Genomic DNA, 14,502 nt, shown 5'->3' with positions numbered 1-14,502 from the left:
GAGAAAGATGAAGCAGGGACCCCCTCTATATTGTATGAAATTGTGTTTCAGATAAACTTTTGCTGCTCTTTTTTCCCTCTACACACCTATAACTCTTATAGCTCTTAAGTGTACTCTTATACAAAATAGCCGATCTACAAGCTCACAACGCCTCGCAGCACAGGCAAGGCGTTGTGAGCTTGTAGATCGGTTATTTTTGGATAAAGTTCTCCTCAGAAAAGGGATGCTAGTGGTTGATAAAAACAATATCACACAAAGATTTGGCGGACCCCCTGTAGTGACCCTGAGGACCCCCTAGGGATCCCGGAGCCCCCTGTTGAAGACCCCTACCTTATAGACGACTCGTCACCACGGGGGGGGCGTGGCATAGTAGCTGCAGACATACTTGAGGGGGGCAATGTTAAGTCAACCTGTTTTATACCCCTCAAAGATGTCCGCCGCTACCAAATGACACTTGTTGACGCCCCCTTCGGGATTTTTGGCACGCTCTATACGTCCAAAAATGTTACTTTTCAGGATTTAAATTCAAAAATAGCAAAAGTAGCAAATCTACAAGCTCAAAACGCGCTGCTTCGCGCCGCGTTTCGCGCCGCGTTTCGAGCTTGTAGATCTGCTACCTTGGATGCTTTTGTGTGTCAGGGATCTGATTATGTAAATACGTGTCTTGAGACAATGTGATTCGGCATTAATAATAAAAAAGTGAATTGAACGTGTGTGTCTCACCAGAGTGTCATCCTCTGCCACCAGAACGAAGCCGTTATTGTCAATGAGGTAGCAGTCGATGTGCTGTTGAGCAGGGAGGAGGGAAAAAGAAGAGTTAAGTCAGAAGAGATGGAGTAGAAGTACAAACAAGTTTTTTTACTACCAATGTTTATGTGCTTAGCTTGTAATTAAAGTAAATAAAAGATGAGTGTACATATTTTTTTTCATTTACTACTTTCTATAGTTTTAGCAATTTAGCAATCTTTTTTTTACAGTGGGCGGGGGCATTTGGGCAGGTGGCTAAAAATGTATTTTTTCCACAATAAAAAAGGTCCCGTGGTCTTTGATGGCCAGATGTGAGTTGTTGGGGGCTAGAAGAGCTACTGTAGATGATAATAAAGAAATCGCCGGTTTATTGTGTAAAAAAAAGACATATTTAGCCACCTGCCCGAATGCGGAAAAAAAAATGCTAAAACTATAGAAAGCAGTAAGTGAAACATTTTAACACTCATCTTTGATTTACTTTAATTACAAGCTAAAACATAAACCTTGGTTGTAAAAGAGCTAAGTCAGAAGAGAAGGAGTAGAAGTGGAAAAAGCATTAAGTCAGAAGTAAAAGTGAAAAAGAGTTGGTGGAGGAAGAAAGACAAACTGACCTTATCATCACAGCTTATAGAACACTTCCCATCCAGAGCTGCACACTGCAAGACAAAAGCAAAGCCGGATTTAGACTTAGTCGTACGTATGACGACTGTGTCCCGTGTCAAAGAACAGGGCCGACTGGCAAGCTCACAGCGCAGATGCATTGGGACGTGTTGTGAGCTTCTAGGCAGTGGTGGAAGGAGTACTCTGATTGTTTACTTATTAAGTAAAGCTAGCAATACCACAATGTAGAAATACTCTGCTTAATTGATGAATGTATTATGTTTTGTCATAAAAATCTAAATCTACAAAGTAACTAGAAACTAAAGCTGCCAAATAATTAGGAGTAAAAGTGGAGTAAAAAGTATAGTATTTGCCTCTGAGATGTAGTGGATACTACTCCATGTCGTGGAGTAGTATCGATAGAATATCGAAAAATATAAATACTCAAAGAAAGTACCTCAAAATGACAGTAATTAAGTACATGTGCAAAAAGTGCACTTTCCACCATTGCTTGCAGATTGGCTATTTTCGGAGTATAAAATACGCATAAGCATATACACAGCACTGTGTCTGGTCTGGAATGCATTGATCACAACTGTCAGAAATGAGAAAATCTAAAAACCTGAATACATCCCAAATGTTGATATTTCATAACTGTCCAAAACAGTTACTTTTCAGGATTCAGATACATTTTTTTTTATCAAAAGAAACAGATCTACAAGCTCAAAACGCGTCACTCTGCGTCACGTTTCGAGCCGCGTTTCGAGCTTGCAGATCTGCTACTTTCGATGCTTTAGTGTGACGCTGTAGTATGATCAAGCAGGCCATTAATTCATGGAAAAAGTTAAAATGTGGAGATAAGAGGTTTCTGCCCGACAGCAAGGACATGTAGGTAAGCAGCAGGTCCACCTTTACAGTTTTTAGGGAGTAGTTACTTTTGTCCTTCTCCTGCCACGGTGTTGCAAATTCCCGCGAGATGGTTAATGGTAGACTCGTCATTTTCACCAATTACAGTAGTAAGTTGTTTGCATTATGTTACAATAACTATGACCACAATTGGCCTGATGGGGGTGCTATAATTAAACTTAGGCTGATTTACACAAAGCTTGCACTACAGACATTTTATCTATCCCAGTGGTTTTCAAAGGGTGGTGCAGGGACCCTCAGGGTTCCTTGAGGGGGTTCTTAAATGGACCATTAAAGGTCTGTAACTCTGAGAGTATTCCATTTTGTATACTCTCAGAGTTATGGGGGGGGGGGGTCCTTAAAATTAAAAGGTTTGAGCACCACTGATCTATCCTAATGCTACAAATTAGTTATGCATACTTATTCAGCTTTGACCAATGACGTTCAAAAGGACAAGGTTCGGCACATATAGTACACGTAAACAGACCAAAGTCAACGGTTGGGCCAATCATCAAAACTCATGATTTGTGTACATAACCATATTAATCCTATAGCGTCACAATTTGAGGCAAACATTTGAGGAAAATAAATTATATATTTAGTGTAGAGCAGTGGTTTTCAACCAGTGGTCCGGGGACCACCAGTGGTCCTTGAGGGGGTTCCAGGTGGTCCCCATGCTAAATGATGAAGAGTTGGTAACCAAATGGACCCTTATAGATCTTTAACCCGGAAGGGTCCATTTGGTTTCATTTTACGCTCTCAAGAGTTAAATTATTGTCAAACATCTTAATTTACAAGAAGTCTACACAATTACAGTAGAGACTGTAGAAGGAATTGTCAATTTGATCAACGTTTGCCTGTTATCTCTCTTATGGAACCAACATCAGTACGGCATGGATGGAATTGTGGACAAAATCTTATCCAACTATGACAAAATATTCAAAGTTTTGGGTCTGAGAGTCTAAATCGAATCAAACGGTGGTCTGTGGCCCAAATGCCGAATAAATAATGGTCCTTGATGTCAAAAAGGTTGAAAAACCCTCTGGTGTAGAGCGAAAGCAGGAGGGGGCTTTAGTATAGAGCCCTGGGGTACTCCAGTCAACTCCGGTATAGAGTTTAAGCGGCTTAAGTACCTGAAACATATACTGCTCCCTGAAGGGTTTGGTTCAAATCAACCACTAGGGGGTACTACAAATTCAAAACACATGCTTGGCATAAACACACATCAGACTATAAATTAAAATATTTTCGTCCAGTCATTACAAAACTCACAGGGCATGTTTCACAACACTGTTGAACAATGTGTGTAACATTATAGCCTATATTCGAATCACTTAGTAGGGGGGGGGGGGCTCAGTGGTGGAAAGTAACTAAGTACATTTACTCAACTTAAGTAAAATGTTGAGGTATTTTGACTTTACTGGAGTATTTCCAATTTCCAGTACTTTTTCTTCTACTCCACTACATCTCAGAGGCAAATATTGCACTTTTACTCCACTATAATTATTATAAAATGTACTTAATAGGATTATTAGAAAACATACATTAACCACTTCAACCCTATATATACTTCGGCAATAATAAATAGCAGATCTACAAGCTCACAATGCGTCGGGATGCGACGCATTGTGAGCTTGTAGATCTGCTATTTACAAAAGATTTGTATGTGAAAACTTGTGAAGTGGGATATTCTGCATAATGAGTACTTTCTACTTTTGGTATACCTTAAGAAAATGTTTAAACCAATACTTTTGTACTTTTATTCAAGTACGTACATTTACATTTTTAATTCTTGACTTTTACTTGTAACAGAGTATTTCTACATTGTGGTATTGATACTTTAACATTGTCCACCACTACTTTTATTCAAGTACGTACATTTACATTTTTAATTCTTGACTTTTACTTGTAACAGAGTATTTCTACATTGTGGTATTGATACTTTAACATTGTCCACCACTGCGTAAACTACCGCTCAGAACTGGATAGAAATTGTGTGTTGTCTGTATGTGCTGGCATGCATTGTTTTTGTTGCAGACATGTGTATGCATTATGCGGGCGTCTGAGTGCACATACCTGTCGGCTGGCCGTCCAGAATTTCTTCTGAAAGAACTCCAGTTTCATCTGGATCCCCACAGCTGGAAGAGAGACAGCACAACCGCTGAAACCAAACAACTGTGGCGTGTGTGTGTGTGTGTGTGTGTGTGTGTGTGTGTGTGTGTGTGTGTGTGTGTGTGTGTGTGTGTGTGTGTGTGTGTGTGTGTGTGTGTGTGTGTGTGTGTGTGTGTGTGCGTGCGCTTGTATTACTATGCTTGTGAGGGACAAATATAAGTATAGTAGAATTTTAGAAACGGACATTGTGATGACCATTTTGCTGGTTCTTTCAAGAGGAAATGCTTGTTTTGGTTAAAACGGATATGGGGACTGGGGAGTTGGGCTATACAATTAGGAAAAGATTCAGTTTACGGAGTAGAGATTATACTGGTAGTTACGTGTCGGTGTTGCAAACCAAATACAGCAGATCTACAAGCTCACAACGCATTGATCGGCTATTTCCAGCTTAAGTTTATGGTTAAAAAATGGCAAACAACAAAAAATAAAACACCCTAAAATGCTGATGTCCTCACAAGTAGGCCATGGTACAGCATATGTCCCCATGTGTGTGTGTGTGTGTGTGTGTGTGTGTGTGTGTGTGTGTGTGTGTGTGTGTGTGTATGTGTGTGTGTGTGTGTGTGTGTGTGTGTGTGTGTGTGCGTGTGTTCTTTGCTGTGAAAGCGTGTGGGTGTTGATCTGGCTGTGATCACACATGGCAGCGGTGTCACCCTCGAGGGCAAGACAGAGATGACAAACCGCACGGAGGGGCATCTCTGAGCGGCCACAACAGAGACCGGGGCAGCGCTCAAACAAACATGTCCCATGCATCTCCAAAACAACGTCCCGACTATAGCATGTTGAACTCGCTCCCCTCTGGAACACATGGAGAATTGTTGTGTGTTGTGTGCCATGCCTGAATTGCAAGCAGCATTGGGCAGATAACTACAGGCTTTAACCCATTAAGACCTGAAGCCGATTCTACAAATGTCTTGGTCATGGACCCCCATCTTGTTCCAGGGACCCCCAGAAGCAAAGATTTGAGTTAAAAATGTTCGCTTTAAAACGATATATATTCAAAGATTTGCAAACATTTTCACGATTTTTCAAAAATAGCAGATATACAAGCTCATAGCGCGGCACTCGGTGCCGCGCTATGAGCTTGTATATCTGCGATTTTTGAATAGCCAAAGTTTAAAATTTGCTCAAATCAAAAAGTGACACAGATGCGTCCCAGGTCTTAATGGGTTAAGTGTACTGTATGTCTGTGTGAAGTTTTGTCAGCTTTTTTGGGGGGAAACAGAGATGTGTGTGTTTGCATTTAACGTTGTCCTTGCGTGCCTGTCTCTATACCGATGTTTCTCAACAGCGGTCCAAATTGACTCTTTACGGGGTCGGTGACTCTGAGAGTTAAATAAACCCTGAGGTAGATTGGGGTCACATAAAAAACGTGTATCAAAAAGGGGCGCTCATGGTTTAATGCATACTGTATCAAACACACTGAACACACTTCTGTACCGAGCCTTAACAACAATGGGGATATACGTACTGTGCCAAAAATGTGAGGGGGGATTACTGTTTATGTCTGCACATCAATTACACGTATTTCTGTAAAAGGGCCATTGAGCAAACAAGCTTGATTATTTACAGATTAATGGAATTGGTATAGCTCTCTCTCATAGCAGATCTACAAGCTCACAACGCGTCGCGATGCGACACTTTGTGAGCTTGTAGTGTAGATCTGATATTCTCTCTCCCTCCCTCTCCCTCTCCCCCTCTCTCTCTCTCTCTCTCTCTCTCTCTCTCTCTCTTTTCTTTGTTCTTCTACAGAGCTGTTCTCACTTCAATCACCCTCAGCACAGCAGGTACTCAGACACTGACCTGGACACAATTTCATCCATGCCTGAGTAGAGGGGGAAAAAATAACCTGGCATGGAATGTGAGAGACTCTTTTTCAGGTGCTGACTGAGGGATTGGCAATCGACAAATCGACACGGTGCCCTCGCTGCCCTCTTCACATCTTTCAGTACCCCTCCTCACCCATTACCCCATGCTTCTCCTCCGAACACCCTAGCACCGTCGTTATCAAACCTTTTAATGACTTTTTAATTGTTCCAGAGACCCCCAGAAGCAAAGATTTGATTTTGCTTTAAAATATATATATATACTGTATATATATATATTCAAAGATTTGCACACATTTTCATGAGTTTTCACTCAGTGCCACACTATGAGCTTGTATATCTGTTATTTCTTTATAGCTAAAGTACAACATAATAGTTCAAGTGGTTAAAATGATTGTCCACCCCCTTTAAAATATATATATTCAAAGATTGCGAGTGAATCCCACGTGATCAGTCTGGCAATGCCAGGCTAGGAGAAGATACAGATGTACAGTCAGGCAATTTTATAATATTACAACAGCCACCATACTTGTTCAAATTAAAACAAGCTAGTGGTGTGGCTGCTGTGGCACTATTTCAGCACGCTTCAACCCCAAATGATCAGTCTCGTAATAGCTAAGGGAAACCCCATGCCAGACCACCTCTATAATGGAACCACCTGGATGTCTGGGTTTTTCACCCGCATGCATGGGAGAACAAACCGCTCAGCCAAAAGAGTAATGGCGCCCTGGCCAAGGGATGTATTAGGCTTCTGGGCATCAGGTAGGGCTATAGTCTACATAATCATATAATTACGTTCAGAGAGTAGTATGTGGGTATAAGAATGCCATTACTTTGCATTATTATACAAGCACAACCACACTGTCAAACACAATCATTCTTTATTCGTTCGTATCCCCATTAGCTGCCACCAAAATAGCAGCTATACTCTTCCTGGGGTCCACAACAAACATACCAATACATATCACGAATAACACAACACAACACAATAAAAACATGCACAGTCTTGCTAAAAACATTTCAAGACAATAGAGTACTATACGTTGTTATACCTTTAAAACCGCGAAAGCATCTGTGTCATTTTAGATGTTGTTATGTATACAGCAACAGGATTATTTTTGGTAATTTTCTGAAAACGTTTTTAAAATCGGCCTCAGGTCTAAATAGGTAAAAAAAAAAATCATTAGATTCCATACTGAAAATAAAGGGCTCAATAATTGTACAATAAATATCCAAAATTCAAGTACCACTTGCTGCCACTTTTGCCTACATTGTATATTGCACATTATGGAAAGGCAAAATGTAAAATGTATCAAACATTACATTTGGCAATGTATAGTGTTCAGTGTTTATAATGATTGGAATATTACATTTGTTTTTTAAAGAAATACTACATATTTCTACATTGTGGCAGTGTTGATTTCCTCGACTAAAACTATGACGAAAAATGTTCGTCGACTACCTTTTTTTCACTGACGAAAACTAAATAACTATTCTATGATGACTAAAACTAAGACTAAATGTAGTGACAATTTCTTCAAAAAATTAAAACTACACTAAAATGTTAGAGAGGTACTAGTGGAGAAGAGATCCAGTAGAACTAAAAGACAAGACATTTTATGTTTGGTTGCGCTCCGGTGTTGCGCTCTGAAAATAGCAGATTTACGATTTCAACATGCAACCAAGTGTAAAATCAGCCATTACGACGCCATCAAGGCCCCACCAGAATACATTTTAGTCGACTAAATAAACTGTAGATTTAGTCAACTAAAATCTAAAATTATGTTTAGTTAACTAAAACTAGACTAACAGTAAAACATTTCAGATGACTAAAATATGACTAAAACTAAATGGAATTTTATAGAAAAGACTATGACTAAAACTAAATCAAAATTTGCTGTAAAAATCAACACTGCATTGTGATATTATTACTTTTACTCAAGTAAATAGTAAAATAGGACTGCCAGCTTCCCACCCGTGAACACTGTCAATTGTTCAGTGGAGCGCCTGACCCTGCCGGAGGCCCTGCTGCCCACAATGGAAGCCAGGCCTGAGCAGTGGAGAGCCAGTGTTCTACCCTTTAAGACTGAATACATTATCCTATCGCACGCCATTTTTAAAACAACATTATATAACGTGGGGTGATTCATTATCAGTGAATCAACAAATGAAGAGTCTTTGCACAGAGTGAGAAAAACAAACAAACGCAGTGCTTCCCCTATATGCATTAAGCTGTGGCGGGCCGCCACCCCTTAAATCTGACCGCCACAGTATGATTTGTTCTGTAAAAAATAAATGTTTTTTTTTTCTTTTTTTACAGAAAAAAACATACTTTTGTCTATACTTTTGTCTAATAAAAGTATATTTTACTAAATCTGGAGACAATTCATATGTAAACTATACAGATTATTACTGTGCACATGTACTAAGATATAAGACTTTGTGTTTGAGCATAAATATGCATTCTGAGAACCCCCCCAAAAAAATGTGCGTGTGCGCGAAGCTTCTGGCTACTAGGGGAAACACTGAAACGCAATATATACATCGACATTCTGTCACCACGCACACGTCCGCACGCACGCACACTATAGTTCAGCTATTTTTGGAAAATGTTGAAAGCATAAAATAGTGGTCAAGTGGTTAATGGTGTAATCATGTGTACAGCTCACACTTACATATAGGAGACATACTAAATATTAGTTTAGTGGAGCAGTTCTCATAACTATTAGTGTCAGCACCCCCAATATTGATTCCAGCGCCTTCCAATGTTCTCTTTTTGTACCGCCCCTCTTTAGAAACACTATAGTCTATAGGGTATATACATGGTTAATAACCTGTATTATAGTATAATATGAGCTGTTTGAACTTGTAAAGATGTGTGTCATTGACTGATTCCACCCCAAAAATAAGGAACAAAGTCGTGTCCCTTATCAGATCAATAAGGGACACGACTTTTTAGTTTCCAAATAAGGAAACGATTCCTTAGTTAAAGGGTGGGTGGGTGTGTGTGTGTGTGTGTGTGTGTGTGTGTGTGTGTGTGTGTGTGTGTGTGTGTGTGTGTGTGTGTGTGTGTGTGTGTGTGTGTGTGTGTGCGTGCGTGAGCGCACGCACTCCAGGCGCTGCCTGTCATGTGATTGGCAGGCTTGTCTATCAGCAGAACCTGCAGTGTTGTTTTTTATAGGGCTTTAAGAGCTGTCAGCACCTGTTCTTATGTGGTTGTTGGCAGCATTGTTTGGCTGGCTATGTGTCGAGGTCATGTGCTGTGTGTGTGTGTGTGGGCTCTGTTTGTAACCGTGCCTTCCCTGTGTGAGTCCTTCTGATTTGGAAGTTTATTATGGGAGGGAGACCTTTGTTAAGTCTGACAGGGGGACATTTTCTGTTTCAGCTTCTCCAGCTCGTAGAGGAGCTGTCAGGGGTTAAGTCTCTAGCTCAAGGTTCGACACTTCGACAGGGGCTGGGAGGTCTAGCGGCAGACAACTGGCTAGACCTCACCAGTGTTGATTTCGTCGACTAAAACTTGACGAAAAATGTTTGCCGACTATCTTTTTTCACTGACGAAAACAAAATAAAAACGAAATAAAAACTATGCTACGATGACTAAAACTAGACTAAAAAATCCGGTAGAACTAAAAGACAAGTAATTGTATGTTTGGTTGCGCTCAGGTGCTGCGCTCTGAAAATAGCAGATCTACAAGCTCACAACGTGTAGCGCTGCGACGCGTTGTGAGCTTGTAGATCTGCTATTTTCATCATGCAACCAAGTGTAAAATCAGCCATTACGACGCCATCAAGGTCCGCCAAAACACATTTTAGTCGACTAAATCAATTGTAGATTTAGTCGACTAAAATCTTATGATATTTAGTCGACTAAAACTAGACTAACAGTAAAACATTTCAGATGACTAAAATATGACTAAAGCTAAATGGAATTTAATTCAAAAGACTATGACTAAAACTGAATCCAAATTTGCTGTCAAAATCAACACTAGATCGCATAAACTTTTAATTAGACATTTTACGTTGGTTATGTACCTGGTGAGAAGCAAGTGTGTTGCTGTGAGAGCTACAGTGATGTATGTGTGTGTGTGTGTGTGTGTGTGTGTGTACACAGGGAGGAGGACCAACGTAAACAACTTCACTGAAGATATCAGCCCGTTCATAGAATACTACCAGAAATATCACACCGCTTCTGGCTCATCTATTTTGTTATTGTAGGCCGGTATGTGGAGCTTGAGCCTAATTTATACTCCTCAGCACGGCGGTGCCAAAAAGAACTAATCTACAAGCAGTGTGGTTGTGGTGTAGTGACAGGGAGCACGGCTGTGGCCTGTTATAGTAATACGTACTTATGTACTCAAGTACTGTAATTAAGTACAATTTAGAAATTTTATTTTTATAACTTTATTTGAGTATTTCCAATTTTCTATACTTCTACTCCACTACATCTCAGAGGCAAATATTGTACTTTTTACTCCACTACTTTAGTTACTAGTTACTTTAGTAGACTTAGATTATTATTACAAAACATACATTAACACATTAAGACCTGTTTTGTACATCGGATATTTGAAATTAGTAGATCTGACATTTTCAAAAGAACTTCACACATTTTGAAAACTTGAAAAATGGGACATAATGCATAATGACTACTTTTACTTTTGGAAACTTTAAGCATATTTTTATGCCAAAAGTTTTGCACTTTTACTCAAGTAAATCCTGAACCGGCAGACTTATTTCGACATTGTGGTATCGCTATGCTTTTACTTGAGTAAAAAAAGTCTGAGTACTTCCTCCGTCACTGGTTTTAGCCAGAGCCCAGGGGAACAGCTGCAGATTATCCTGTCATGTGGGGTTGCCAGGTCCTTTCAACAAGCCAACACGTCTGCACCCACAGGGGAACCCCAGGAGCACACAGGCTAATTTAAGACGCTGCAGGGTGAACGACAACAACCCAAATACACACCGCAGACAGAGGGGTCGTATCAGGAAAAAAACAGGGGGCGCAAAAACGGTGTTGATTTCGTCGACTAAAACTATGACAAAAAATGTTGGTCGACTACCTTTTTTCACTGACAAAAACTAAATAAAAACAAAATAAAAACTGAGCTATGATGACTAAAACTGAGACTAAATATACTGACAATTTCGTCAACAAATAAAAACGAGACTAAAATGTTAGTGAGGGACTAGTGGAGAAGAGATCCAGTAGAAGAACTAAGACTAAGTCGTTCTATGTTTGGCGCTCGCGTGTTGCGCTCTGAAAATAGAAGATCTACAAGCTCACAACGTGTCGAAGCACGACGCGTTGTGTTAACTGCTATAGTGCTGTAGTGTTAACTGCTATAGTAACTATAGCTATAGTAACTGCTATAGAGTGTTTGTTTAGTAACAGGGGTCTCTCCGTCTCTCCAGCTCTTTAATAAACAGAAGAAAAAAAAGATTCAGGTGGGTTGCACATTTTCAGCCAATCAGCAGAGAGTACCCATTTATCAATTAGTGCTACAGTTCCAATTTTGTCTGCATTTCTTTGTGTCATCACTTCCAATTTCACTTGTTTATCCTGTATCCTGTGTGAGTTCTCTCTCCTGATTGGATAAAATCGGTATCCAAACCTGACAATGTGTTTTCTGTTTACCAAAGAGCTGGAGAAAGGACACCCCTGTTACTGGACAAACACTATAGCAATTAGTACTATCAGAATATAGAGCTATTTAACACTTATCTTATTTTTAAAAAAAGAATCACTTTAAGCCATTTCCAAAAGCTCACAATGCGTCGCAAACAAACAAACGTTTGGCTATGATGACATGTCCACAATAATAGGAATGCCAGGTTGATAGTGGTTAATACATGTATGTTTGCAGACAAGAACATGCCTGCAAACATGCATATCACTGCGTAGATATTAGTCTGGAATCTCTGTGTGTGTGTTTTATAATGTAATACATTTATATCTGCAAAGTAACTAGTAACCAAAGTTTTCAAATAATTGTAGTGGAGTAAAAGTACAATATTTGCCTCTGAGATGTAGTGGAGTAGAAGTAGAAGTATTGAAAATTGGAAATACTCCACTAAAGTAAAATATCTCAAAATTGTACTTAAGTACAGTACTTGAGTAAATGTGCTTAGTTACTTTACACCACTGCGTGGAGGGAACGAGACACACACCACTCCTCTGCCCCGAGATGGCAACAGATGAGCAGGGACTGCAGAGGCGCCGGAATGGAATATGACGTGGGGGGACACATCGCACGTGTGCATGTGGACCGTTTTTGCAACAAAATTTTGTGAGTGGGTTTGTTGATTTTTGGGGGGAATAATGCGGTTAATTCGGTTCGCCTCGCGCTCGCGGTGGTCGCGAGGTGCGGGGGACTGGACTGATTTTATTGTTTTTTTTTTGGCTGGACTGAATAGTGGGGGGACACAGTGTCCTTTAATTAAACAGGCGCCGGCGCCACTGGCAGGGAGGACTCCCTGGAGTGCAGACAGTGGTAGCTTACCAGACGGCTCGTTCAGTTATTTAGCAGCTTTTTTCATAAACATTCTATACATTTTGTATCCATAAATATGTTATGTAGTAACTAAATATAGACTTATTTCTCATCTACAGCTGCTATTTGACATTTTAGATTTAAAAGTGCTCTCCTGTTCAAACGGCCTGTTTCGTCTCGCTTAAGAACAGTTGGCAGTGGGGGGAGAGGGCGGAGAGGGCGGAGGGGAGGGACGGTGGTTCTGACAGAGAGAAGGACAGTAGGTGCTTGGCGGTGAGAGCGTCTCCTCAGACAGACTCCCTGGACAACAGGCAGGGGTACAGAGCAGACGGCTCGTTCACTTATTTAGCAGCTTGTTTATAAAACGTTCTATACATTTTTTATCGTAACTATACATTTTCTCATCTACAGCTGCTGTTTTATATTTTTGATTTAAAAAATGCGCTCCTGTTCAAACAGCCTGTTTTGTCTCGGCCCAAACAGGCACACTAGTGACAGGTACCTTTGGACACGCTCAATTATTGATAAAAAAAGCTAATCCTATACTTCTGCTTTTTTTATGTTCAGCTTTTTTTGGTGTGAACGAGGCATCAGGCCGACATTTTTTTTTCTGAGTTTGTGGGGCCTTTACAGTTATAGCAAGTTCACACCAGAAATGTAGTACTGTACATTGCATGTCTTATGTTAAATGGAGGGAAGATATTCCACAATAACCCATTATCATTACTGAAGTAATAGGCTCTTTGCACAGCAGCCATAGTGGGAATGCATTGGGCCCCTTCCTTACTTCCTTCACAGGTGTTACCAATAATACTAATTAAGGCTCCGTTCCATTTAGTGTAGCACAGTAGTTGTCTTATTTTCAAGGACCCCATAACTCTGAGAGTGTACAAATGGAACCAAATGGACCCTTACGGGTCCATTTGGTTCCATTTGTACACTCTCAGAGTTACACACCCACCATAAGGGGCCATTTGGGAACCAAAATGGAGTGTTTCTAGTGAGCCAACATGCACGATATCAGCACCATGACCAGAATGGAACAGAGCCTTCATTAGTATCATTGGTAACATCTGTGAAGGAAGTAAGAAGAGGCCCAATTTCTTTCCAATATGGCTGCTGTGCATAGAGCCTATTGAGTAGAAATGCTCAATACACTCTGCAGATGAATACTTGTCTTCATTGTGAATGTGTGTGCCAGTCCATACTTCAAAGCAGCCATACTGTAGTAAATGTATTTAGTATTGAACGTGCCATTTTCATTCACATCGGAAATCTAGGCTTCTACTGTGGCTAAAACGACTGCAAAAAAACAACAAGTAAACTGGTAAAAGCACACTGGTCAAAAGCGAAAGTAACGTCGGCACTCTGAACTCTCAATGACCCCAATCAACAACTTCTCGGCTCCTCAACAAGCTGTTGTCACGGAGATGACAGCCCATAATACAAGTGTACAGCTATAGGCACACACCTATCACGTGTGTTCTAGGTCTTTTCGTGGGGGCATACGATATGCTCGACATGCGCGTGGTCGTGGTTACGCTCGCGCGTGGTCAATGGATGAAATGGTTAGTAGAGGGCTACACTTTTTTTCCCCAAAATCTGCACGTCATGCTACGTATATACTGTAGCTTAACACGGTAGAACACACCACTGACCTATCAGTCTCACATTAAGACGGACCACTCGTTGTGTCTGTGCGATTGGGCTCGGTGAATGGACATGGCCGGGTTTGGAATCGGCTTGCCTTGATATACTGCGTT

The 14,502-nt window shown here is 40.5% G+C and overlaps 1 protein-coding gene across 1 annotated transcript in view; it reads right to left on the bottom strand.

Moving 5' to 3' along the window:
* The window catches only part of LOC311054166 (voltage-dependent calcium channel subunit alpha-2/delta-3-like), a gene marked incomplete at both ends in the record, with an annotated part of 378,193 nt that overhangs the window by 41,145 nt on the left and 322,546 nt on the right, over positions 1–14,502 (bottom strand). Inside the window, 3 exon segments of the mRNA XM_084070045.1 lie at positions 724–786; positions 1,359–1,403; positions 4,330–4,391. Coding sequence (XP_083926171.1) covers positions 724–786; positions 1,359–1,403; positions 4,330–4,391 — 170 coding nt within the window.

The sequence above is a fragment of the Gymnoscopelus microlampas genome (assembly GCF_963454915.1).
Source record: "Gymnoscopelus microlampas genome assembly, chromosome: 10".
NCBI lineage: Eukaryota > Metazoa > Chordata > Actinopteri > Myctophiformes > Myctophidae > Gymnoscopelus > Gymnoscopelus microlampas.
The sequence above is the reverse complement of the archived record's forward strand: the minus strand, read 5'-3'. Positions and strand labels throughout refer to the sequence as shown.